The sequence below is a fragment of the Bos taurus genome, chromosome 10, assembly GCF_002263795.3.
Source record: "Bos taurus isolate L1 Dominette 01449 registration number 42190680 breed Hereford chromosome 10, ARS-UCD2.0, whole genome shotgun sequence".
Classification (NCBI taxonomy): domain Eukaryota; kingdom Metazoa; phylum Chordata; class Mammalia; order Artiodactyla; family Bovidae; genus Bos; species Bos taurus.
The window spans coordinates 67,062,352-67,089,568 of NC_037337.1; the positions used below are offsets into that span (position 1 = coordinate 67,062,352).

A 27,217-nucleotide genomic window follows, 5' to 3' on the forward strand; every position below is an offset into this window, starting at 1 on the left:
GGCCGGGGCCACCCACAAGAGCAAAGGACATCTGAGATCCGACCCGGGCGAGGGGTGAGCAGCCCGGGAACTTCTCGCGCTCACAGGACATGGGCCGCACGGAGCCTCGTGCCCAGGCACTTTCCAGCCCTACAAACGACCCCTCGGCCTCCTCCGCCCTTTGCTTCTGCGACCCCCGGAATCCGACCACACCCCCAGCGTCCTTGACCCTAGGTCTCTGCCCACCCCTGGGCCCCAGTAGGGCCGAGGGGTCACCGGAGTCCGCGCACCACATTCACAAGGACGAGCAGCCGGTGGCAGCACCGCCCCCGCTCAAGCACCCTCCGGGTCCCCTCCCGTCCGCACTCCGGCTGCTCAAGCGCCCTGGCCCCTCCAGAACAGGCAAACAGCAGAGGGCAGGAATTTACTTGGATCCCTCCCCTTCCCCAAACTTCTTCCCTCTCCGCCCCGCCGTTCCTCCAACCCGACCCCTCTGCGCCATCTGGCTCCTCCCTCTCCGCTCTCCTCCCCTTTTCTGGTCCCCACTTAGGAATCCACCTCCCCCCACCCCCGCCGCCGGTCGGGTCCGGGGATCCTCCCCCGACTCCCCCCGCGTGCCGCCGCCGCCGCCGCCCGGGTTCCTCTCCCCCCGCTTGGGCGCTCCCTGCCAAGCCCATGATGTAATGGTGTATGTTAATCAGTAGCATGTGGGGAGCTCCGGCTCGGGCGGCTCAGTCCTCCGCGAGCCTACACTGGAGGCAGCAGGAGCGGCGGCGGCGGCGGCCCGATCCCGCAGCGCCGCACTCTCTCCGCGCCGCCCGCCCCGACGGCATGGCCCGCAGCCCGCCCTCCGGGCGCCCCCAACCTCGCTGAGAGCCACAGCCGCCCCGGACCCGCGCGTGGGGCCCCGAGCCGCCGGGATGAGCCGCTCCGAGGTGAGCGCACTCTGTCCTACGCCCCAGGCCCGGGGGCCCGCGGTCTCTGGGTCCGCTTCCCGGGGGCCTTCCCCCGCTTCCGCTCGAGAAGTTCTGGGAACCGGGAAACAGGGGTGCTGAGAGCGAGCCGCCCCTCGAGGGCTGGCCGAGTCGCTGGGCTCTCTCTACTTCGCCGCTGGCGGCCACCGGGACAGGGTTAGGACTGGGGGAGCCCTCGAAACCGAACTTTTCTTCTTCGCGGTCGTTCGGGGGCGTGTGCCGGCGGCACTGAGCCGCAGTCCCCACGGAACCGCCCTGCCCGCTGGGGGAGGCAGTGCTGTGGGCGCCGACTGTCTCCGCGCTCGGCTTGCGCCAGTGGCCGTGCCGACTTCGGCCTGGGACGCGCGGGCCAGGCGCTGGGCCGACCGGACCCGCCCGTAGGCGGCGGGAGCTGGGGCAGGATGCCTACAGCACACACTCGAGTACACACGCACGCACACGCACGCACACATCTGATCGCTCAGGGCGAAGCGGACCCTCAGAGACCTCCCGGGTGGGCTGGAGCCGAGCGGCTCGCGGGAGCCGAGGCTCCGGCTGCGCCTCTGCCCGCTGGGCGCTGAGCTCTGGGTGGGGAGAGTTTATTTTTGTCTCGAGCTGCTGCCGCGGCTGCTCACGGCCTAAATCCAGAGGGGCGCCTGGCGGTGGAGATGCTGGCTGTTGCTGTAGATGGAGCTGCAGCCGTTCGGCTGCTTCTCCGAGAGGAGGAGGAGGAAGAGGTGGCGGAGGAGGAGGAGGGAGAGGAGGAGGAGGAAGGAACTCGGGCTGCCGCGCCTCCGCCTCTGCTTTGCATTAGCCCCCACCCCCACCCCCGCGCCCCTTCGCAGCCGCAGTGCAAGTTTTCTGCGCGAGGAAGATCTGTTGCTGGTGCGGGCGTTTGCAGGCACAGCCCCCGAGGCCACCCCGGGCGGGGTGTGTGGGGAGCACTAGCCGTTCGCAGCGGCAGCAACAGGAAGCCGTGCGGTCTTCCTCACGCACCTGGGAAGGAGGCTTCTTGCCTTTCCCAGAACGAGAATAGCTCCTCTCCAGCATCCGGGTGCGGAGGGGGCGGCCGGAATTTGGGGGACTAAGACCCCGCGGCGCGCCCCCCTCCGCCCCCTCAGATGCACTCGCTTCCCGGCGCACTCCCTCGCTGGCCGAGGTCTCACTGCAGCCTTTTCTCTCCTTCCAGTGGTGATCGCCACTCGGGAATGCGGGTGTGAAGGGTCCGAGCTGCTGCCCAGCAGGGAAGAGACCCCGGGACGCCGGAAATCACCATCCCGAAGCTGCGAGAAGAGGGGAGGGGGAAAGAGAGCCTTCTTCATTCAGTTTGTGTGCCTTGTGGGGAAATTTTTTTTTTTAATCCTTATTTTTTTAAAAAAGAAATATTTCCGTGCTACTGTCTGTCATCATCTCTGGGGAAATCAGCCAGAACCACCAGAACGTAACTGAAACCAGACGAGAGAGGCAGGAGCCGAGGCAGTACCTGCAGCGTCCGGGCACCAGAGCCACCTTGGAACGGGAACGCGTCTCCGGCGGCCGCGGGGCTGCGGCTCCGCCAAACTTTGGGGCGGGCGGGGCGGGCTGGGGCGCCCCGGGGGCTTTGTAGACTGAGGGCCGCCCCCTAACCATGATGTTTCGCGACCAGGTCGGGGTGCTGGCGGGCTGGTTTAAGGGCTGGAACGAGTGCGAGCAGACCGTTGCGCTGCTGTCGCTGCTCAAGCGCGTGAGCCAGACCCAGGCCCGCTTCCTCCAGCTTTGCCTGGAGCACTCGCTGGCCGACTGCGCCGAGCTGCACGTCCTCGAAGGCGAGGCCAACAGTCCGGGTAAGTGCTCGGCCGCCGCCGCCGTCCCGCGGTCCCGGTTCCCCTCCCCACCCCCAACCGCCGCTGCCCAGCCTCGGGCCTGGCCCCGCCCCTGATCGCCGGTCCTTGGGGACCGAACCACGGCGGCCCCCGGGTCCTTGGCATCTCCCCCGCAAGCCGCCCGCGCCCCAGGCCGTGCCGCCCACTTACCTCCGCTGGCAGCTTCGGGGGTTTTTTTGCCCACTGTCAACTCCTTCAGTTCATTCCGTGTGGTAGCTACGGTAGCATGAATGATTGATTTTTCTCTCATGCAGTTTCCTGGGAAATAATTAAGTCAGGTCACGTAGAGTCTGGATTTTCTGGGCTTTTTTTCTTTCCTCCTTTTGGGCAACGTGGCTCTCTGGATTTCAGCAACACATGAGGAAGCCTGAGACTGCCCTTCAGAAGCTGAGCTTTGATTAGGCTATATGAGTAACATATGAAAACCCAATTTTACATTCATTTTTTTCCCCTCCACCGATATTCCAATTTGAGAGCTCTGTTTTCAGAATAATTTGTAGGTGATGCTACAGACTATTAAAATGATATTTGCATTTCATATACTCCGTGGTTATACTTAACTATCACGACTTTGTTTATATTGATACGCGTCTTATAGAAAGGGTCTCATAGGGAGCAGGCATGAATCAGTGTCTTTAACGGTTTTGTCAGGAAACTTTACTGAACATAACAGAATTGTTTCCTGTTACCCTGCTATTGTATTTACAGACACCTCAACTAGTATAGAAAGTGAATATACTGAGATATATTCAGCAGTTTGCTATTTGCTAGCATGGGTGGTGACAGACTGGAATTATATCCGGGGCTGGGGGTAGGGGGTGAGGGTGGGGGTTGGGGAAAGGTCTGTTGGTTGTAATTTGGGATGGGGAAATTCTTTAGTTCATGCTGCAGCAGGATGGTGAACAGAGCCCCCAGTGTTTATGCAGAGAAAAGAATGCAGGGTCCTCTTCCAGCTGTTCCATGTTAGAGCCGCCAGCCTGCAAGACTCAGCAGAGGTCTGGGCTGCCATTTGATGACAAGGTCCAGTTCAGGGCAGCAGGGCCTGGGAGACACCAAAGTGAGTGTGCTGACGGACCGCAAGAGGGAGGCTGGTCTGCTGCTCACTCCTCCTCCCTGGTGTGGTGCTCACAATGCTGGACACACTAGGATGGGATGTTTCCATATATAGAATCATAGGCTGGCAGTGACCACTGGAAATCTTCACAGGCCTTTTCCTGACCAGACAGGACTGCACCCAAAGGATCCAGCGCTGCCTAGTATGGTGGGCCATTCCGAGGGAAAGCCCACAAAGCCCTAGGGGATTCAGCCTGAACCTAACAGCCCACCCTGGGTGTTACTCACAAGGGTGGCCATGGCAGGGCCCCTTTCCCCTTCAGTTCTGTCTTTATACATAGCTGGAGGACCAGCCTCCTTCATCAGGGTGTGGAAATATAACTAGGATAACTGATGACCTACTCTCTTTACTCCCATTCTCAATGTGACAGGGTAGCCTGGATCACCTGCTTGGTTTTTCTTTCTCAGGTTTGATGAACAAGGTTATATAAACTTTAAGTACAATTTAAGTACAGTAATTTATGTTGAATGCTTGACCTCAGTGCTTGTAGGGACTGTTTAAAATAATGATATTAACCTTTAGGTTACTCACACGTTTGAGCAACCATTTTTCCCTTTGAGTAAAAGAGAAGACTTTTCCCTAGTATAGCAGCCATCAGTTTAGTAAGTCAATAGATGTGTGAAATTAAAAAGAAATTTCTTAGCCTAGGTATCTAATAATGTAATAAACTGAGAAAAAACTGAACTTCTGTGAGTTTAAAAAAATCATTTGGTAATTTTTCCCCTACATTTTTTTTTTAAACCATATTTACTTGTGTAAGCTACCTACCTGGTCATGATGCTAAATGCTGTAAATATATGAAACCGTAACTATTATGTAATATAGGGAGCATTTTCCAGTTTCGGGATTAATCTTTCAACCTGAATATTTTGCTTCCTTGGAAACCTTGCATTTGTGTTGTTGTTTGGCAAGTACAGAAATTCATTAGTGAGGTCATGTGATAGTTTGGTTTACATCTGCATTAGGAGGGGGATCATAAAGAGCAATAAGATTTGTCACAGAATGCCTGAGTCTGGAGCACAGCTCTCTTAAGTATCTGGAACCTAGCCGAGAACCAAGAAAGGGGCAAATATGCCTACTCAGCAACCGAAATAGATGGCATAAAGTCTGGGAGAATACTTCAGACCCTCTTTCGGAACTTACTCTTATTTTAAATAACAGTCCTAACTTTTTTTTTTTTTTTTTCTTATTTGACAAATGATCTATAGCACATACACGGTAGCACAATTTAGAATGGGGTGAGGAGCTGCTGTAACCAACAGTGAAAACTGACCCCTGACAGTTTGACAACTAGGAAATAGGAAAATTATAGCTTTAAATATAAGAACTGGGAGCAAAAGCCCTGAAGGTTTGGGAATATTAGGGTAGGGATTCTCAACTGGCCTTTCAGACATTACTTTGCAATTAGCTAAGTCCATAATTGCTATTTACCAATAATGAGAGTGAAGGACCAAAAAAATGACCAAAAAAGATACATTTTTAAATACATTCTTTGGGAAGGAAGGGAAATCTGCCATAAACACTGCAAATACTAACTCTCAAGGTAATTAACCTCCAAAGCTCTTTTGGTATGTAAAGCTATTACCCATTCAGAAAACTAGGCTGTTAGAATGACTCATTCATTGGCTGGCTGATTTTTCCTATACCAAAATCCTCATATATCACTTACCTTATTTTGTAATTATGAGTTAAACAAACACATATTTCTTCTGGAGTTGAGAGATTTTAAAATGTGGTAAATGAGAATGAAATTCATATCTGGGGCTTGATGTCAGTATAACAGAATTAGTGTACACTTGGCTTTGTTTTCTCCAGGACCAACTTTAAATAGGGAGATAATCCTTCACATTAAACATGGTTTATTTGAAATCTGTGGAATGTATTTTGATACTAACTTTCTGTTCTTTTAAATTTAGTGTTTATTGAGATTCTAGAGGTTCACTGGTTCATCCTTTGCCTCAGGTTCACAGTCATCAGAGATCCAAAGACATCCTTTAGTTAGTCCTTATGGATGTGTGGTTCACTCCGGATTTAGTCAGTGGTTACTGGTCATGATCAGTTCTCTGAGATAGAAGGTTGTTTCTAGAACCCTCATAACCTCAGATACGTGTCCTTCAGCCACCAGCCTAGGTTACAGGTTAGCATTGTGATTTCTGCACAGTCTTAGTATGTAGATGACTGTTTCTGATGCTAAAATGTCATTTGATACCTAAAAATGGAACCTGTTGACTTTACTTGCAGTTCTTCAAAGAAAAATAGATTCTGTGGCACTGGTGTATGACTTTTGTCATTTAAACTTGAAATGTATTTTCCAGTGGAAATAGTGTAATAAATGGAGATTCACAAGTGAATCCACAGACTTACTAACTAACAAAGCAGTTCATATTTTGTGGAGAAATTGCATGTTTGTAATAAATAAATGGCAAAAGGATGGTTACTGTATTTATAAATAAATACAAGAGAAAAGATTACCTGAAATGGTAATGTTGGAGATAAAGCTAATTGTGGAGAATGAAAAGAACTTGTGGGTGTATTTACTCTCTTTAGAGGATAAAGATGTTAATTCTATGATTTTTTTTTATGATTTTTGGTTTCCGTAGTAGAGGTATGCTGCATCTGAGTTGATTTTTTAAGTCAAAATTGAGTAAAAGGAAAGCAAAAGAGCATGGGCTTTCCTGATGATATTTCTTGGATAAGATCTTGTTTGTCGTTCTTCTGCTTTTTCATTCAACAAACACTTACTGACTGCCTACTAGTTTCCTGGCCTTGTGTCATGCAGTGGGAATGCAAAGGTAACTTGCTATATTCCCATGCCTGGTCCATGGATACCCAGTGTTGAGTAAATGACTAATACCATATCACAGGTGCAGAGGCATAGCAATAAAAAGGGTGGTGGGGTGGGGATTCTAGAAACACTATAAACATACAGGTAACTGCCTGAGGGAATCAGGGAAAACCCCACTGCAGAGGATATAGCTTGAGCTGAATTTTGAAGGGTGAATAGGAGTTGGTTTAATATATAAAGAGGATTGCAGAGAGCAGGCATGAAGCTGTTTTCCAAGCAGAAGAGATACCATTCGTAGAAATGTTGTCTTATGAAAGGGCCTGGTTGTGTGCAAGAAATAATGAGTTCTTAGTGGTTGGAAGGCTGTAGAATGCTGGGCTGTAAGAGACAGAAGTTAAAACAGAAGTGATGTTTGTGCAGGACTTTGCAAACTAAGGAATTTGATTTAATCCTGCAGAGATGATAGAGAACCCAAGAAGACTTTTAGGCAGAGGTGTCCTGAGAATGAGGAAAGAGGAAGAGAGTTAAAAGATGAAAGAGGGGTTTGTGTGTGTGTGTGTGTGTTTACACTTTTGGGAAAGCTTTCTAAGGTATGCATGATTTTCTGAAAGGCGAACATGGGAGGAGTGAGGCAGATTTCCATCCTGGCTTCATGGTGGTGTCATCAGCCCAAGGCAGCTTTGTTGCCCTCAGCATTGCTGTACTGGGGAGAAGGAAGGGTTGAGATAGTGAGGAAAAGAAGGTATTATCAGGTGGCCATTTATTTATATCCATAGGAGGGAATATGTCTAGAGGATTCCTAGAGTATGAATGTTGAAATCAATCAGACTAGGCTGGTCAATTAATTTCTGAGTCTTTGTTGTAGTTCAGTCACTAAGTCATATCTGACTCTGTGACCCCATGGACTGCAACATGCCAGACTTCCTTGTCCTTCACTATCTCCTGGAGTTTGCTCAAATTCATGTCCGTTGAGTTGGTGACGCTAACTATCTCATCCTCTGCCACCTGGTTCTCTTTTTGCCTTCAATCTTTCCCAGCATCAGGGTCTTTTCCAGTGAGTCAGTCAGGTGGCCAAAATAGTAGAGCTTCAGTTTCAGCATCAGTCCTTCCAATGAATTTCAGGGTTGATTTCCTTTAGGATTGATTGGTTTGATCTCCTTGCTGCTCAAGGGACTCTCAAGACTCTTTTCCAGCACCACAGTTCAAAAGCATCAATTCTGCATTGTTCACCCTTCTTATGGTTTGACTCTTACATCCATACATGTCTACTGGAAAAACCATAGCTTGTCTGTAGAAGGGAGCTAACAAAACTTTGTTATTGTCTGGAAGCTACTTGTTAACAATTCAGTGAAGATCTATTCTTTCCCCCAGGTTTAAATTTTCCTGTATTAATATGGAATTTATATAAATAATGTTTTCCTAAATAAGACATCTTTTATTTAAAGGATTATCTGAACGAGATCAAAGATGATTTGGAACCCTGAAAAGATACATCTACTTCGTTCTACTTCCTATATTTTAGATGGCGCTGGTGGTACAGAACCTACCTGCCAGTGTAGGAGATGCAAGAGATGCAGGTTCAATCCCTGGGTTGGGAAGACCCCTTGAAGAAGGGAATGGCTACCCGCTCCAGTATTCCTGCCTGGAGAATCCCATGGACAGAGGAGCCTGGCAGGCTACAGTCCATGGGGTCTCAAAGAGTTGAACACGACTGAAGTGACTTAGCACACAGCACTTTGTTCCACCTCCTATATTTTAGCTGTATTGTTCTATTCTATATCATTATTGTTGTTCAGTCATGAAGTCGTATCTGACTGTTTGGGACCTGAAGCATGCCAGGCTTCCCTGTCCTTCACTATTTTTCACAGTTGTGCTCAAACTCATGTCCATTGATTCAGTGATGCCATCCAACCATCTCATTCTTTGTTGCTCCCTTCTCCTCTGGCTCTCAATCTTTCCCAGCGTTAGGTTGGGTCCTAAAAAAGACACCACTGAAATCAATTTTCCCAAATAACTTGTCAACACTTTTCCCCTTTCGTTGGTGAACATGAAAAGGAGAAATCATTTTGTGGAATGAAATGTATAGGGACTTTATATCTGAAACACGTTTTACTTTGTTGTAATTTTCTTTCCGTTGGTCTGGGATGACAGGGAGCAGGTCACACACATTTGTGATCTTGTGAATAAGTTGGATTTGGTTGTTTAGCTTGGATGCTCCAAGGCTTCAGCAGATGAGTATGTGTTATAAACAGGTCCCATCAAAGCAACTAGAAGGCCGACAAACTTAACAGCAGTCAAATTGGTTTGTTTATGTTTAAATAAACAAATGAGAGTGAAATGAGTGTCAGAAGCTCTGAGAAGTAACTGAAAACTCCCTAGTATATCCTGCAGAAGCTTAATTCTAATATGAATTGACAACACTAGAGAAGAAAAAATACCTCTCTTCCTTGACCTGAGGAGAAATTTGGAGGTTTTCATCCATGAGGGAAGTACCTTATGTAGTTCATTTGCTAGGAAAGCTGTCGTGCTCATAAAATCCTTTTTTTCTTTTAAACATATAATTACTTTGAGTTTTTAGTCTTTTCCTTCCTTTCCATCTTTTCTAATCATTCCTTCCAAGTCTGAGTTCATCCGAGTCACATAGATTAAGATGCAGAATCATACGTCTCCTCTGAGCTATTTTTTGCTTCTGTGGAAGCCGCCTGAGGCAGGAATCTCCTAAGGAAAGCAGAACTTTCAGAAGAGAAGCCAAGCTTTCTCTTGGGTTAACCAGTCAGGGTGTGGGCCTTGCCCTGAAGCCTGCACCCCAAGAGCCAGCTCAGAGCACAGAGGAACCTGCTGCTTTTATGTAGGAGCATTTTATTCCTTGGGCTTCCCTGGTGGCTCAGATGGTAAAGAATCTGCCTGCAATGCAGGAGACCTGAGTTCGATCCCAGGGTCGCAAAGATCCCCTGGAGAAAGGAATGGCAACCCATTCCCATAGTCTTGCCTGGAGAATTCCATAGACAGAGGAGCTGGGCAGGCTACAGTCCATGGGGTCATAAAGAGTCGACTGAGCAACTAACACTTCACTTTCATTTCACTCCTTAGGACTCCTAAGCTAGTTCTAGGGTTTTGTTCTCACCAAGGTACCATCATTTTAATACAGTTTTCCTTGCCTTGGTTTACCAGGGGGATAAAGGCAATCAAATGATTCAGTGGTTTCTTTTATACTATAGATTAAACTGTTAAATGGTACCTGGAGAAGAGTATCTGTTAAGAAACTGTGGGACCAAGTTCCTCAGTACACATAATTCACCAAGTCTTGCAGCCAAGTGCTGGGAGCTGTGTCCAGAGGTGAAGTAGGTGTGATGGTTCCCCTCAGGGATCTTAAACAATGTATAATATATACAGATGATCCCTGACTTATGGTGGTTTGAATTAGACAGTTTTTTGACTTTATGACTCAAAAAGCGATGTGCATTCTGTAGAACTCATTCTTGGAATTTTGTATTTTGATCTTCTCCCAGGCTAGTGATCTTTCTATGTTCCTCTCTGGCGATGCCGGGCAGTGGCAGCCCCCAGTCAGCCACACGATCACCAGAGAAAACAACCAATAGTCTTACAACCATTCTGGACCCATTCTGGTTTTCACTTTCAGTACAGTATTCAAGAAATTACATGAGATACTTTCAACATTTTATTGTAAAATAGGCGTGGTGTTGGATGATTTTGCCTAATTGTAGGCTAATGTAAGTGTTTGAGCACATTTAAGTGGGCAAAGCTAAGCTAGGTGGGTTAAGTGTAATGAATGCCTTTTCAGCTCCTGATGGGTGTATCAGGAGGCAGTCCCATTATAAGCTGAGAAAGATCTGTGTTTATAATGAATAGACCATAAAGAGTTGCTAAATTCTATGTTTCCAATGAGAGAACAAAACTGGACTCTAGTGAAGGGGAGGGAACAGGATGGGTTGGGTCATCCAAGAAGTAACGGATAAAAGACGTAAACTCGAATCAGTTATTTGGAACAAGTAGCTCTGGAACTTATGAGATTCTTGCCTTTTTAGTACCTTTAATGAGTGTTTCATTAAGAAAACCACACGTATAGGAGGTGTCTGCTGGGCATATAAGGGGCAGGCTTCCTGAGCCTTTGAAGGATGAGTTGGAGTACATTAGAAAGAGGGGAGCCTGGTGCATATTGTCCATCAGGAATCTCTTCTTTAATGGAAGAAGGAGCAATGCAAACATTCCTCAGATTTCTAACATATTTAAAGGAAGAAAATAGTACATCAGCTCACCCCAAATATTTATCCCCAAAATTACCCGTAAAATTATGAGAGTTTTGTTGGCTGCTTTCAGTAGAATACTTTAATATGTTACTTTGATCAGAACTAGCATTAAGAAGAAGCATCTTAAACACAGGAAAAGATTAAAAGTGTCTTAAGCCAGTTTTCAAAATGTAATGTGCATACAGATTGCCTGGGGCTCTTGTTAAACTGAAAATTCTTATTGAGGAGGTCTGTAAGGGGGCCTGAGCGCCTGCATTTCTAGTAAACTCGCAGGTGATACTGCTGCCGCAGGTCTGTACCACACTTTGAGTAGAAAGATCATTGTCTATTAGAGGTGAAAGGTAATTTAGAGGTAATTGGTACATTGGCTTTCAAGTTTTATGGATGAGTATCACGAATTTTTGTTTGCACATGAAAATTTATGTGAAATCTTATGGGAAGTTGATGGTTTCTGCCTCCCAAACCCCATCTCCACCCCCAACACTAACTTTTCAAGGAGCAGTTTGACATCTCTGATTTCCCCAAGCTCAGAGACAGTCAGCCTGAATTGAGTCTGAGATTGAGGAAGGCAGAGCTGGGCTCTGTTGTAGCATTTCCCGAGCTTCTTGGCCATAACCCTGCTGGAATTTCCAGGCATTCTAATGGTCAGTGTCTCATGGAAAATGAGGCATCAGGAAAGATTCATTTTTTGCTGATGCTATGGACTCTAAAGTTGAGCTGGAAAGAGCAGGAGTGTTAATCCCAGAGACCGGATGGGAGAGATCTCTTCCTACTTCCCCAGTATGCTCCTGCAAAGCGCAATCATTGGAATTTCTGAACCAGCTTATCCTGATCTGTCAGTAGAATTCAAGTGTTTGTGTGCGCAGCATAAATACATATAGAATATGGATTTTCATTGTGTACATTTCTATCTGAGTTAGTATGTGCACCAAATATGTGATTTAAATACGTGCCTAGAATGGCAATGTAAAAACCATTTTTGGATTTCTGAAGTTGTAAAGGAATAAGAGGGGAATCATCAGAAGCCTCCATAAATAATGATGTCTCTGAGAAGGAGAAATGGAGAAAAAAAGCAAATTCTGTACCTTGTAAGGATACGTGAGGTCAGCAGTGATTTTGTGGGAGATACCAGAAGAATATCTGGAACTTTATGTATGAACATTTGGATGAGGAAATAGGAAGCAGCCTGGTTTTCCTAAGAATAGGAAGACTGGGTCATGGAGAATTCATGTCATTTCCCTTTTGATGGGAGATAGGAAAGGAAGAGAGATAACATTTTTATTTACGGAGAGACTTCTGTATTCTGAGCAGATTACAGGAATTCTGATAGGTATCCCGTATCTAAGTATCAGCATAGCCTTTGACAAATCCCCTTACTTCTTGATGAGTAAAATGGAGACCTGGGGGCTAGATGAGAGGCTAATTGTTTGCCCTTAGAGTGACCTCCGATGTTGGCCTTATGGGAGGTCTTTGGTGCTGTGCCCTGGGGCTCACTTGTCCTGCATCATTATTCCTGTTGACTGTGACAGCCTGGAGTCCCCAAGAAAGCAGAGTCCAAGACAGTGGCTGGCATGCAGGTAGTTTATTTTGGGCAGTGATCCTGGGGAACAGGGGTGGGGCTGGGGAGAAGAGAAACAAGGAAGGAGGGGAAGCTGGCACAAGCCTATGTGATCAAGCCAGTCACTGTCGTGAGCTCTGGGGACCTTCTGAGGAGCCAGGCAGTCTGTGCCTCAGAAGGGACAGACACGGTGGGTATTTTATCAATGGGCTCCTCTCTCCTTGGTCAAGAGCTGTCCCAGGGCACTAAGTCCTTGCACTTCCAGGTTTGTACATGTGCAAGTGCTGGCCTTTCCCACAGTGTCCCAGCTATGGTGTCGGAGGATCCCTAAGGTGGAGAGCTGGAGAGAAGTGGTTTGACGGAGGTGGCATGCTGTCAGCTTACAACTGCTGGAAGCTGGTGGCCACAGCAAGGACGGGGATGTAAAAACTGAGCTGAGAAGGTGTAGTTATTATATTTGTGGGTGGACCCTGAGGGGTGGCTCAGGCCTTGATGACAGAATCATGATCCAAAGCATTAGGATATAGCACGATGGCTGTAACACTTCTAAGTAAGATGGGCTCCTATTTCTTGAGCACCTGCTCTGTGCCAGGCACCTTGTTGAATTCTTTGCATACATTATCGCATTTATTCATCCCAGCAACCCTTTGAGATGAGGTGGAAACTGTCATTTTTACGTTCTTCAGGGAAGAAACAAACAGTTTGGCTTCATAACTCCTCCATGTGCTTCTCCTCTGCAGGGATGCAGTGTGTATTTCTTTAGAAAGAACGCGTGGCCTCTTAGTGACCTCCAGAGTCCCTTCTAACCTTAAGATTCTATGACTTCTGTGAATCAGGAATAAAGATAAGCAAACTTTTCCAAAACTGTCTAGAGCTGAGGAGAAACAGAGAGAGAGAGAGAGAATATGAGTAAATGAATGAAGTAGTGAATGAGCGAGAGTGGTCTTAAAGTCTTCTTCAAGTGATTTCCAGTGTATTCCTCCTGGGTTACAGATTTGTGGTGCTTTGTTTAGAAAATACAAAGTAGAGGAGAAGGAAATGGCAACCCACTCCAGTATTCTTGCCTGGAGACTCCCATGGACAGAGGAGCCTGGCAAAAAAAAAGGAAAAAGAAAATACAAAGTAGAGGGATTTTCTGTTCTTTTTTAAAGTAGGCATTGAGGTGAGGCTAAGTCACTATGAAGACTAGGGTCACCATAATTAAAAAGAGATGTAATGAACCCAATTCAGTCTCATTTCTTTTGGGTCACACAGTAACAGTGATAAGTTCTGAGTGTGTCCGTCCTTTATTAGCAAAGTAAATCGTAAATGCAGCCTATGTCTCCAAATCTTTTTTGTTCTCTGTAGTTCTAAAAGTGACTAGAGGGGAGTTTACTGGTGGCCTAGTGGTTAGGGTTCTAGGCTTTCAGTGCTTTGGCCCTGATTCAGTCTGTGGTCAGGGAACTGAGATCCTGCAAGCCACATGACACTGTCTAAATAAATTAAAAGTGACAATAGGATATTCTTTTTATGGTAAGAATATCTTCCATATCTTCGATGAGATATCTTTTATCCCCCCCCCCCCTTTATATCTGTCAGGCACTGTGCAGATAGCTACATACACACACAGATTATTGACTAGATGAATGATATAAAGATGCAGAACTAATGGTTGTGAAAATTAAATGCAATCTATTGTAATAATTAGGTAATGTGCTTATTATTACTGAGAGTCCAGCACATAGTAAGTGCTTAATAACTGGTTTCTTTTGTTTTTATTGGAGTATAATTGTTTACAATGTTGTGTTAGTTTCTGCTGTACAGCAAAGTGAACCAGCTGTGTGTGTACACCCCCCATCCCACCCCTCTAGGTCATCACAAAGCACCGACTGAGCTCTGGCTTAATAACTGGTTTCTGAATTATTATTATATTGTGTATACATATGTATATAAAGCAAGGTAGCATAATACTTTGTAGATAATACAAAGTAGCCCAGGGGCGGGGGAGCCTGGTGGGCTGCCATCTATGGGATCGCGTAGAGTTGGACATGACTGAAGTGACTTAGCAGTAGCAGCAGCATAATACTATGTATATAATACAAAGCAATATAATACTGTGTATCTAATAAAAAGTAGATTTTGTCTCCATTTTACAGGTGAGGAAACTTAAAATGTGCTGAGATCACCAAGGTGTTTGTGATCTAAAAGCCCGTGTTTAATGCTTGCCACTGTAGGAATGCTGCAGATCTTTTCCGGTTCTTGGATAAATAAAATGTTGGTGTTTAAAAGAAAAGTACTTAAGGATATTTAATGGTAGTTCTAGTAACATTTTATAAATTCAGTCTTGGAAGAATTCTTTTCCGCTTGTCCATTTTAATGTTGCTCTTATTTATCACATTTTAATCCTATGTAGCTTGATATGGCTCAGCTTCTTTTTTCCTCTGGCATTAAAAAAAAAATTAAGTAAAAGGCATTGATTCAAACATCTCCCTTCCTATTAGGAAGATTCATGGGACGGGAGGCTTTTACTGCCTCTGTCTGAACAGGCAGGACTTGGGGAAGGAAACAGGCTCGGCAAGCTGCAGAGAGGAAAGGATGAGGAATGTGTTATCTAATAGCTCGTGACATTCTTGACTTTGACAAACTAGCAATTGATGAGCTGGGTCAGGATCTCCTTAGGATTTGGAATTGGGTGAAGCACCAACTTGAGGGCTGTAAATTAAAACAAGCTCTCCCGTTGTTTGTAAATGGTAGACATTTTCTGAAGATTAGTTTAGGAAAACATAGGTTATAGGTGGTCTAAGAGTGAGTTCTACTTATTTCATTTTCTAGCAGCATAAAATTAAGGAGGTGAAAGAGACCTTATCTACTCCAGCCCCTCTGTTGAAGATTTGATAAGACTGAGGTCAGCTAAGGGTACCTGCTTGTAGGGAAGGGCTGTTGCTCCACCCAGTTGCTTCCTGACCATCTATGACCTAGACCTCGGTTTCCCGCAACTTTCCCACAACTGAGTCGGCCACCATGGACACCACATTGAATGACTGTGCTGGGCACGGGAGATGTTCTGTTTATTTGATTGTCAAAGACATTGGTCATTGGGATGGTCTCCTTCCTCAAACTTGTTTCCAGACTCCGCTCTTTTTTGTTTCTTTACTCACCATAAAGCACAGATTTGTTTTCATTGGAGAATGATTAGCATTCATATTTTGAAATGGCAGAGAATTATAGTGTAGGAAGGTTTGGCTTTATTTTGGCATGTTTTTATCACAGTTCTGGTAATGTCCTCTTGGTTTATGCAGGATCTGACTCAGCCACTGGCGTTACCCTAAATCCCAGCAGAGAACTGGATGTCATTTCATGACTGCCCCACTGCTTGTAGGAGGGATTTCATTCACTGGTTGTTGGAGCAGTTCCTTTGCACGAAGGTGTGGTGGAGCAGCCGAGACATGTCCTGAGGATGTCTCCTGGCCCCTCAGGGCTCACTGGCACCCTGCAGACACCTCCTTTACAGCACTTGTCACAAGTCTTTGTCATTGTTCACCCTCCAGACTAGTCTGTATCTTAGTAACTTTAGTCCTCCAGCACCAAATATTGGCTTCCCTGTGGCTCAGATGGTAAAGAATCTGCCCGCAATGCAGGAGACCCAGGTTCCATCCCTGGGTCAGGAAGGTCCCCTGGAGAAGGAAATGGCAACCCACTCCAGTATTCTGGCCTGGAGAATCCCATGGACGGAGAAGCCTGGCGGACTACAGTCCATAGGGTTGCAAAGAGTCGGACACGACTGAGCAACTTCACTTCACTGAATATTGTGCCTGGACTTAAGTGGTTTTGGTACATTTTTGTTGAAAAAATGGATAAGTAAATGCAAAGAAATTTAACTCATAGCCCTTGTCCATATGGGGCTTACATCTTGGATGTGAGAAACATCTAATTGCATAAAAGTTGAATAGTAAAACAGAGCAAGGTGATAATCCTAGTGCTGTTACCAAGAGATACAGGAAAAAGGCCAGATAAGAGAAATAGATGCAGTTACTTTTCAGTCCCTTACAGAAGACATAGGGTAGTATCTTGGTATCATCACTTAGAAATGTATCACTGTGTAAAAATGGTTTAAACTCTCTGAGCCTTAGTTTCTTCATCTGTGAAATGGAGTTACCTCTACAAGAGTCACAGGGCTATTACAAGTGAAGTGGGATCATGTATGTGTAAAGTGCTTTGTAAGCTGCATCCTGTTATAGAAATGCCAGGTGATGTTATTCTGAAATGACCAATTGAAGCAATAGGATAAAAAATTCAGAGTGTATACTACAGGGAGCTCAACCTAGAGCTCTGTGACAACTTAGAGGGTTGGAATGGGGTGGGGTTGGAAGGGAGGTTCAGAGGGAGGGGACATATATATACTTATGGCTGATTCACATTGTTGTATGGCAGAAACCAGCACAACACTGAAAGCAATTATCCTCCAATTAAAAATAAATTTAAAAATAGTATATGTAAAAGAAATTCAGGAAGATTGGAGTTTAAAAGATCCAGGAAAATATAACATTGGGTTCTTTTTTAGAATTTTTGCGTGTTAGCAAGAGCTGAAATAATCACATGGTTCTCTTAATGAATACCAGACACCTCTGGGCCTGGATCAAGGCCTGGATGTGATGGGACTTGTAGCTGATGGCCCAGAGTCCCCACAGGTTAGCCTGGCTGTAGCTTGTCAAATTTCAATTTGTGTCCACTTTCATCCGTTTAATTGATTAGATCATTGAGTGCATTCTCTTCCAGTATGAAGGACTTCAGATGTCAGTGTTGAAGAATTTCTTTTGAAGGAACCTATATATAATGCCGTATGGTGACTGCTGTATTTCTGCCTGCAGATATTCTGGTGTGAGTGTTCATGGAGCCACTGAAACATGCCACAGGGGTTCTGTACATTAATTGGCAGGTCTGAATTCTTTAAAAATGTGTGATAATTAACTTTTTGTTTAAGTTTTATTATTAAAGAGATAATTTTGGGGGGAAAAGTTATTATCCAGCTTAAAACTATGCAGGAGGAAACCTTTGAGTATTTTTGCATATCTCAGCTAAACAAGCAAATAATTATGCTCTGCTTTTTATTCTTTAATGTTATCTTCACCTTTACCTTTCATTGAACAAGTGTTAGTTGGAAACGAACAGTCTTTTACCATTGTCCTCGTTTGTTGGTTTGTTTTTTAAACAAAACTTCCCTATTTCTCACATTTTTCTTTCACTGGCAGAATGAGCTGTGTTAGCAAATTTTCAAGATTATTGTGGTATTTGCAGAGTACAGCTAAAATATTGAAATTGTGAGCTGTGAAATCAAAGTTGGACCTTGTGTGTGATTCTGATATCAAGGTGCTGATACATTACACAGAAATCACCGTGGTGCAGTAGTTTTGGTAGGAATAATCTGGACAAGAATTGCTGCTGCTACTGGTTTTCTTTAAGACACTCCGGCATTTTCATTGAGAGAGAAAGGTTCCTAGAATTAAAATAGGAAATGCTGGGGTGTTTTGTTGAACTCCACAGGAGGTAAAATGGCTAGTGGTGTTCAGGAGCTGCTCAGTTCTTGGACAGAGCAGACTGTGTGTGTGTGTGTGTGTGTGTGTGTAGACAAATCAGGAGGTGCCTTCCCATCTCTGGTGCTCCCATACCCTCTCTGCACATGACCAGCTCGGCACTTAGCACACTGGCTTACAATTACTGTATTAGCTGAGGAGTGGCTCCAGAATAAGGGAAGCTACAGAGATGACAACGAAATGCACATGGAGTTTTGGATTGGATCCTGGATTGGGGAAAAATACTGCCATAAGGGATATTGGGACAATTGATGAAATTTAAATATAGGCTCTAGTTAATTGTGAATGAGTTGAATGAGTGAAAAATTGCTCAGTCATGTCTGATTCTTTGAGACCTCATGGACTGTAGGCTGCCAGGCTCTTCTGTCCATGGAATTCTCCAGGCAAGAATACTGAAGTGGGTGGGTAGCTATTCCCCTCTCCAGGGGTTCTTCCTGACCCAGAGATTAAACCTGGGTCTTCTGCATTGCAGTCAGATTCTTTACTGTCTGAGCCACCTGGGAAGCCCCTGTTTACTATAGGGGATAATATTATATTACTTTTAAATCTTCTTAATATTATCCTTATGCTTTGATCACATCAGAAAATATCCTTATTATTAAGAGATGCATACTGATGTCTTCAGGGGTGAAGGGACATGATGTCTGCAACTTATTCTCAAGCGATTGTCATGTGTAAGGTGACACAGATTAAGAATTGGTGTATCAGTGAAATGCACCTTCCCTAGTGGCTCAGGTGGTACAGAATCTGCCTGTAATGTGGGAGACCTGGGTTCGATCGCTGGGTTGGGAAGATCTCCTGGAGAAGGGAATGGCAACCCACTCCAGTATTCTTTTCTGGAAAATTCCATGGATGGAGGAGCCTGGTGAGCTACAGTCCATGGGGTCACAAAGAGTCAGACACTATTGAGCGACTTCACTTTCTGGTGAAATGTATGCAAGAATGCCTTTCTTAAAATAAAAAGTTCAACACATTTACCTTTTTTGTTCTTGGTATCCTGCAGCACTGAAACACTGGCTCCAGGAAGGCAGGGCCTTTTTTTGTTGTTATCACCCTCGTGTAGGTTGCCAGATAAAATACAGGATGCCCAGGTAATTTTGAATTGCAAATGCACTATGAATAATGGGACATACTTATATCACTTATACAAAAACAAACCTGTTTTGATATATCTGCAATTCAGAGTAAAGTGGAGTACCTGTATTTTTATTTGCTGATGTTGGTAACCCTGTCCCAGGAGCAGCAGGGTAGGTGCATCCAGGTGACGACCTACTGTTATAGGGAATGAATGGCGTGGCTTTTAGGACCCTGATCTGAAGTCTCCTATTAGATAAAATCCATTATGTCTGAGCACAGAACTGGGACTTTGCTGGTTCTTGGACTTGATCTCCTCCTCGTCCTGCTTCTTTGATGGGTCTTTTCTCTTTGAGCTGATGCACAGCTTTCACCATTTCTCTGTAGTTGGTGGAGTCAGCTGGGTTACATTTTATGTTACCTACATGACACTCCTGACAGCTTTAAGATCTTCTTCTAACATATTTGAGTAGAATGGATACTGGAATCTGTTTTGACAATTGTTGAAAACCTAGGCGGTTGCTATAGCACACTGGTATTATTCAGTGAACCTTTTAAAAAGATGTGCACCCTGTTCAGGCAAATAGTATTTTATAGGATTTAAATGATATTGATGTTCACAGTCAGATTTTCAAATATAATGCTCCTAGGGATTATACATGTAGTAATCCCTAGGAGCATTATATTTCCATATATATATTCCATTAATTTTCCTCACCAATGCAGTGATAGTACATGCAGTGATCTCTCTTACCAGTGCCTTTTAAAATGCAGGTGTAGAGTCTTTAAAATACCGTGAGTCTATTTCCAGCTGTCCCATTGATAACCTTCCCTTGAAAAGTGACCTTTGAGCAGTTTCATGAAGAATGAATATTTATAGTATTTTCTTGCTGAGCTGCTAAAAGAGGGGTCTATGCAAGTAACAGGTGGCTTCAGTTGGCCTGCGTTCACTGAAATGTGATTCAAATAAAGCATTGCATTATTTTACCATTGGAATTGTGATTATGTGCTAGAGTGACTTCATTTTTGGCAAATTTCGTGTGAGTGTTGAGGTTTGGGTTTAGGGTGGGTGTCTTGCATGTTCAGGAACAGGAGAGCTTTATAGATGAGACACAGCAGCTGAGGGATGAGACATCCAGGATCTTCTTTATGCAGCAGAGGAGTTTTTACCAGTGTAGCTGTTGCTCTTCTGGGCTTTAGTTTTAAGGGCAACTGTTCAGATGAACATTTTAGACCTAAGTGTTCTTTCCTCTTTGGAGAGGGTTCTATCAAATAATTATCAGTGAAGTGCTTAGCACATAGTAGGCACTCACAGTAAAATTTGTTCAATAGAATGAATTAGATAATTTTGTTTGGGATTTTATTTTACTTTTAATATGATTTAATTACTTGAAATAGAAGATCTTTCTGTTACTGCCCTTTACCCAATTGCTTGGCAACACAATTGTTAACATGTTTTCTGATTAAAATAAATGTTCCCATCTAAGTTTATACTAGATAAGATTATAATATAAAGAATTAGAGGCATTAAATGGGTGAAATGGAATTTGTCACAAAAGCTATTTCTGACAAGTCTGTTTTAGTAAGCATACTTTCTTCTGTGTCTGAAAAGATTTATCATATTGTACAAATCAGGTCCTAGCAAACTGAGTAGAAGAGTTTTTTTAAAAGCCAACGTTGTTTTATAAGAAGAATTACATTTCTATGGGAGAAAATTTGAAAAAGAGAGGTCACATAAGTAACCCCTATAATCTTATTTCTCATTTTATTGAATATATTTAAGAGTCTTCTTCCCTACCATTAATACACAAGTACATTTTTTTACACACATACACAAAATTAGAACTATATGAACATATTATAGTGGTAGGTGTGTGTTTATGTACTGTCTGTTCCAACTCTCTTTTAAAACTTAATACATCATATTTTAATGCATCACCATTTATTATTTTTCTTACAAAAGTATTTTTAATGATTATGTTGCCTTTAATGGTATAGCTGTGCCATAATTTCCATGATTTATTAAATCAAAGCCTTACACTTGGTCATTTAGGTTATTTCCAGTTTTTTTACAATGTTGTGATAAATAAGCTTTAAAGCATGGTTATTACTTTGGGATCCATGCCCAGAAGTGCAAGTTCTGGGTTACACATCCTTATATCTCCATTTGTAGTATATTAATAATCATATTATCCTTCTCACAGTTTGGGCAAATGACTGTTTTTGTGAACATTTAAGTATTTAGCTCATCTACATTCTTTCCTTGCTGGGAGAAATATCAGTAACCTCAGATATGCAGATGACACCACCTTTATGGCAGAAAGTGAAGAGGAACTCAAAAGCCTCTTGATGAAAGTGAAAGTGGAGAGTGAAAAAGTTGGCTTAAAGCTCAACATTCAGAAAACAAAGATCATGGCATCTGGTCCCATCACTTCATGGCAAATAGATAGGGGAAACAGTGGAAGCAGTGTCAGACTTTATTTTTGAGGGCTCCAAAATCACTGCAGATGGTGATTGCAGCCATGAAATTAAAAGACACTTACTCCTTGGAAGGAAAGTTATGACCAACCTAGATGGCATATTAAAAAGCAGAGACATTACTTTGCCAACAAAGGTCCGTCTAGTCAAGGCTATGGTTTTTCCAGTGGTCATGTATGGATGTGAGAGTTGGACTGTGAAGAAAGCTGAGCACCAAAGAATTGATGCTTTTGAACTATGGTGTTGGAGAAGACTCTTGAGAGTCCCTTGGACTGCAAGGAGACCCAACCAGTCCATTCTAAAGGCGATCAGCCCTGGGATTTCTTTGGAAGGAATGATGCTAAAGCTGAAACTCCAGTACTTTGGCCACCTCATGCAAAGAGTTGACTCATTGAAAAAGACTCTGATGCTGGGAGGGATTGGAGGCAGGAGGAGAAGGGGAGGACAGGGGATGAGATGGCTGAATGGCATCACCAGCTCCATGGACATGAGTTTGAGTAGACTCCGGGAGTTGGTGATGGACAGGGAGGCCTGGCGTGCTGTGATTCATGGGGTCGCAAAGAGTCAGACACAACTGAGCGACTGAACTGAACTGAACTGAACATTCTTTCCTACAATGGTTATTTTTAAAAACAAGAAAAGAAACCTTTGGTAGGTTCTTACTTTGCAATACATTTCTTCGATGATATTTTCTTTCTATATTTATGATCCAGCTGTAGTTTTTCTTCTTTTTTTTCTGTCTTTCCATAGGGATATTTGTTTTTGCTTACTAATTTATGATCCCTCTTTACCACATATTTTTTCCTTCCCATTTCTGTATAATATGATTTGATGTTCAGAAGTTTTAGATTTTGATCCATTCAGTCTGTTGGTAGGAAAAGGATTTTTGAGAGTAAGTGATATTTCTGTCAAAAGTATATTTTCTCCTCTGTATGGTATCATTTAGTTTTTCAAAAAGAAGGAAGAGGTAACCACTTAGTCTTAGTTTAACCCCTTTAGAAATGTTTTAAGTTATTAAAACATACATAAGTTATGCTATTCTAAGAATCAAGACATGTCTGCATTTGCATTGTTTGAATAGTATACCCAAAACTCAATTAGTGCTTTCATCCTAGAAAGTTCTCATTTTGGAGTTTGGTCTATTTTCTATCAGGACACATTGGAGGTGGGACAAGAGTTAAAGTGGATAAGTGATTCATTGTGTGTGAAATTTTCTAAAGACGGAGTAATTTACGTAACTCATCTAGCAGGAATGCCCAGACACGGAGATGGAAACAATGACTGCGATAGGCCTGTCACAGCTGATGATTTTCTGATTCATAGACACCTACTGGGTCAAAAAGCCTCATGCTTTTCACTCCAGGGATGGAATTTTGTAACCATATGTGGTATGAATACTTTGTTTTGATTTTTTCATGTTGATATTTTTCTGGTCCATTCTGCATCAGACTTCTGTGACCAATGTAAGTAGCAAGATTCAACTGTATGTGAAATTATTTCAGAAGCCAAGCAGCATTTTTTTTCTTTTCTTATAAATTTATTATTTCCCCAGCTTTATTAAAATAGACTTGACATATAACATTGTGCAAATTTAAGGTGTGCAACATAATGATTTGATATATGTATGTATTGCAAAATGCTTACCACAGTAAGGTTAGTTATATATATCACTTCACATAGCCAAGCAATAATAGTATCAGAGTCAATGATGCTCAATGTGGGGAGTATGCGTGTCCTTCCAGAAGGTGATAAGGTGACTTGTGGCATTCATTCCTTCACTAATTTTATTTTATGCCTATTCAAAACTACATTTGGTATGAAGCCATACCTGTGGTGTTGGAAATTGATATTCCACAGTATACATGGCATTGTGTGTGTGTGTGTGTGTGTGAGTCACTCAGTTGTGTCCAACTCTTTGCAACACCATGGAGTGTAGCTCACCAGGCTCTTCTATCCATGAAATTACTCAGGCAAGAATACTGGAGTGGGTTGCCATTACCTTCTCCAGGGGGTCTTCCCAACCCAGGGATCAAACCCAGGTCTCCCGCATTGGGGGCAAATTCTTTACCATCTGAGCTACCAGGGAAGCCTACATGGCATAGCCTTTTCCTTAATTTGAAAGCAAAGTCCATTGCTTTAATTTGTTTTAATCATGATAGCTTAAGTTTAATTTTCAAATGAGTAGAAATTCCCTCTTTGCCTCAATGTCCATGTAGCTCATTTCTTCATGTCCTTCGGGTCTCTGCTCATATGTCTCCTCAGAGAAATTTTCCTAACCACCTTCTCTTTAAGTCCCTTACCCTGGTTTCTTTTATTCACCATGTTCATCGCTATATGACATATTACATTATGTATCTGTTTATCATCCAAACACCCCAGTAGAATGTAAAGTCCATGGAGAAGGATGTTGTCAGTTCTGTTGACTGCTCATCCCCCACTGTATCAGAAACGGAACATGGAATACAGCAGGCACACAATAAATATTTGTTGAATGAATTAATTCACTGATTATTTGCATGCCTGTGATGTGCTAGCACTATAAGTGGTGATAAGTGCTGTGAAGAGAAATAAAGCAGGATAAAGAGACAGAGAGATCCTAAAAATGTCTATCTTAAAAGGGTCTCAGTTACAAAAGGTAAGAAGATGCTGATTAGACAGCCTTATCTTCCCTTTTCTTTCTCCCAAGTGTCTTTGAGTCGCCCCTCCCAACTGTGTCATGGCCCCTCTGGCAGTTGTGCTGAGGCTTTCTAAGGCGTGACTTTACATTCTTTTCATGCCTCACTTCAAGTTGACCTTCCCACTTGAGTGAAAATCCAAAAGTGGTCAACTCTTGAGTTTGTATTTCCCAGACCTCCAGGTAACAGGCTTCCCAGCAGCTTGCTCCTTTCAGAAGTAGCCACAGGCTCCCTTAGGGTTTGAGATAAAGTCAAAGGTTAGTAAGTGTTCAAGGGTTCTTCTATTTAGTTTTCTTTTTTTTTTTTGTTCTAATAATCATGTGATTCTGAACTTGTTATTTGAGAGATGTATCATAGAAAGACTTGCAAGTGTTAAAAATGAGAGTTCCTTATCTCAGGCCGGAGAAGGCAATGGTACCCCACTCCAGTACTCTTGCCTGGAAAATCCCATGGGCAGAGGAGCCTGGTAGGCCGCAGTCCACGGGGTCGCTAAAAGTCGGACATGACTGAGTGACTTCACTTTCACTTTTCACTTTCATGCACTGGAGAAGGAAATGGCAACCCACTCCAGTGTTCTTGCCTGGAGAATCCCAGGGACGGGGGAGCCTGGTGGGCTGCCGTCTATGGGGTCACACAGAGTTGGACACGACTGAAATGACTTAGCACAGCATAGCATAGCATATCTCAGGCCTGTCCTTTTCCCAGTTACTTCTGTTGCTTGTTATTCAGACCTTCCAAGATCTCAGCTAGTATCTCTCAAAGGCAAACTGGTGTGGCCCAGAGAGGATGTATGAAGGCTGTTCTTTGGTTATCGCCATGAGTGAATTTTAGCACCCATGATAGGGATACCCAGCATCCTACAAGACATGAGACAGGAGACAGTTGTGCCCATGGGAAAACTGTCCTGTCCAGGTGCCCCCAGCATAAATGCTCATTCTTTTCCAGTCCTTTTCAGCAAGAGTAGTTGTGGCCTCTGGGGGCGGTTTAGAACCCTGTGAAATGTTGTTTTTGAGTTAAGGGGTGATTTGCAACTGACTTTTTTGTTTAAATGCCTATTTTTATTCATTTATTTATTTGGCTGCAGGGCATTTAGTTGTGACATGTGGGATCTAGTTTCCTGACTAGGGAGTGAACCTGGGCCCCCTGCATTGGGAGGACAGTCTTAGCCACTGGACTACCTGGGAAGTCCCTTGCTACTGAGATTTAATGGGCATGGCCAAGGAGGCTAGAAATCCTGCAACGCATGGGGCAAATGACCACCTTGGAGAATTTCCCTTCTTCCTGCTTGACTTTCCAGTGTCCACCAGATAACAGGGAAGTGAAAACCCTATTGATAATGATCAGAGCCTGTGACCAACTTTATAAACAAAAAGTACTCTGCACAGCTTGGCTGGAAGGGTGTATTTTGTTTTCTTCTGGACTTTACCAAGAGTCACCTTCCGCACTGGCACCATTACTTGTGGTTTGTAACTGGCTGTCAGTTGATGTGCATAGCTGTTGTTGTATTCATAGAGATAGAGGCGAGGATCTGACTGCTTCATTTTGTCTTCTGGAGATCTGGTGTCTGAAAATGTACCTATTGTGATGTATATTATACCATTATAAATTATTTTCCTTTTATTTCTCCTTTATATTGCAGCTAGGTCATAATGCTGATTTATTTGAAGTGCCTGTGGATTAGGTTATATTACCTGTGATTTTCATTACAAGATTGTAAAGGGGGCATGGAGCCTGATGAGGTTGAAAACCTTCACTTAAACCTGACAGCAGTTATATTTCTTACTACTCTTCTACATGAACACTGTTTCAGGCAAATTCGTTTGCTCTGCATCCTGCATTTTCTTTCCCTTCACATGTGCCTCCAACTATACCTTCTGCTCCAGATTCCTTCCATCACCCCCTCTATAAACCCCACTCACCCATCAGAGCACAGTTCCCTAGGCAGCCTCCTGGAGTCATCATTCCTCAACTACCAGAGCTGGATGACTTTCTGTTTTTTTCAACTACTGTAGCACTTGTAAGAACTCCTCACTCAACACTTGTCTGCAGCATGGTGACATTAGGTGTCTTTTTATGTTTTAAGTTATCTCCTCGAATAGCTTGCAAGCTTCAGACAGTCCACTTGACTTCGTCTTTTTGTCTCATGCAGTGTCTAGGATACTTACTGCTTTGACAGCTCTTGATCTCAGGTTGCACTCTCTTGTCCTCTTTCCCTTCCCAAATATGAATTCTTTCCTATCTGTCATTTTGCTAATGACAAAAGTAAAGCATGTTCATTGTTAAGACATTTATGGAAAAGTAGAAGAAGATAACCATCATTTCAGATCTCCCACCCAGAACCACTCGCTACTCATCATTTTAGAGCATTTCCTTTCAAGCTGTCTTCTCTGTGTATATCTGTGTTTCTAACAAAATTAGAATCTCGTACTTTGTATGGTGTGTATTGGATCCCCCTGCTTATTTCACTTCGTGTTATATCACGAGCATTTTCCTTTGTCACTAGTCTTAGAAAACATATAAAATAGGTTTTACGGAAAATTTCAGACATACTAAAAATAGAACCGTATAATAAATCTTAGATACCCAACATTTAGCTTCAATCATGATCAACATTCTGCCATTCTGAATATGTGCTTTTAAATGGATGCATACCATTTCATTGTTTGGATGATGCATAATTTATTCAACCATTTCTCTGTTACTGTAAATTTAGATGATTTCTGGTTTTCTGTAATTACAGATGCTTATGTTTTTGTTCTTCTTGTCATAATTATTATTCTTGCTTCCTGCTTAATCTAATTAATTTTTTCATGATTAAGTAACTCTAATTAGTTTTGTATTCTGGGATTTTTATTGTATTTCATGTCTGTGTCTGGTTTCACTGTCATTTTTCTTTTTTCC

General features: G+C 43.4%; 1 protein-coding gene and 1 non-coding gene across 7 annotated transcripts in view; both read left to right on the plus strand.

Annotated features, from left to right (window-relative positions):
• The first annotated feature begins 712 nt into the window (after positions 1-712).
• SAMD4A (sterile alpha motif domain containing 4A) overlaps positions 713-27,217 on the plus strand; it is a 226,932-nt gene continuing 200,427 nt past the window's right edge. For 4 of the 6 annotated variants that reach the window (XM_024997783.2, XM_015473194.3, XM_024997782.2 and 1 more), the window contains exons 1-2: positions 713-914; positions 2,122-2,755. In XM_024997783.2, the coding sequence (XP_024853551.1) occupies positions 2,560-2,755 (196 nt within the window). In that variant the 5' untranslated portion in view covers positions 713-914; positions 2,122-2,559. Of the gene's footprint in view, positions 915-2,121; positions 2,756-27,217 lie in introns of those variants that run through there. The other 2 variants (XM_059890600.1, NM_001206853.1) reach the window with 2 other exon arrangements.
• Positions 11,469-11,538, plus strand: MIR2292 (microRNA mir-2292). Its single transcript, NR_030841.1, has one exon. It is a non-coding gene; the product is annotated as a microRNA mir-2292 (primary transcript).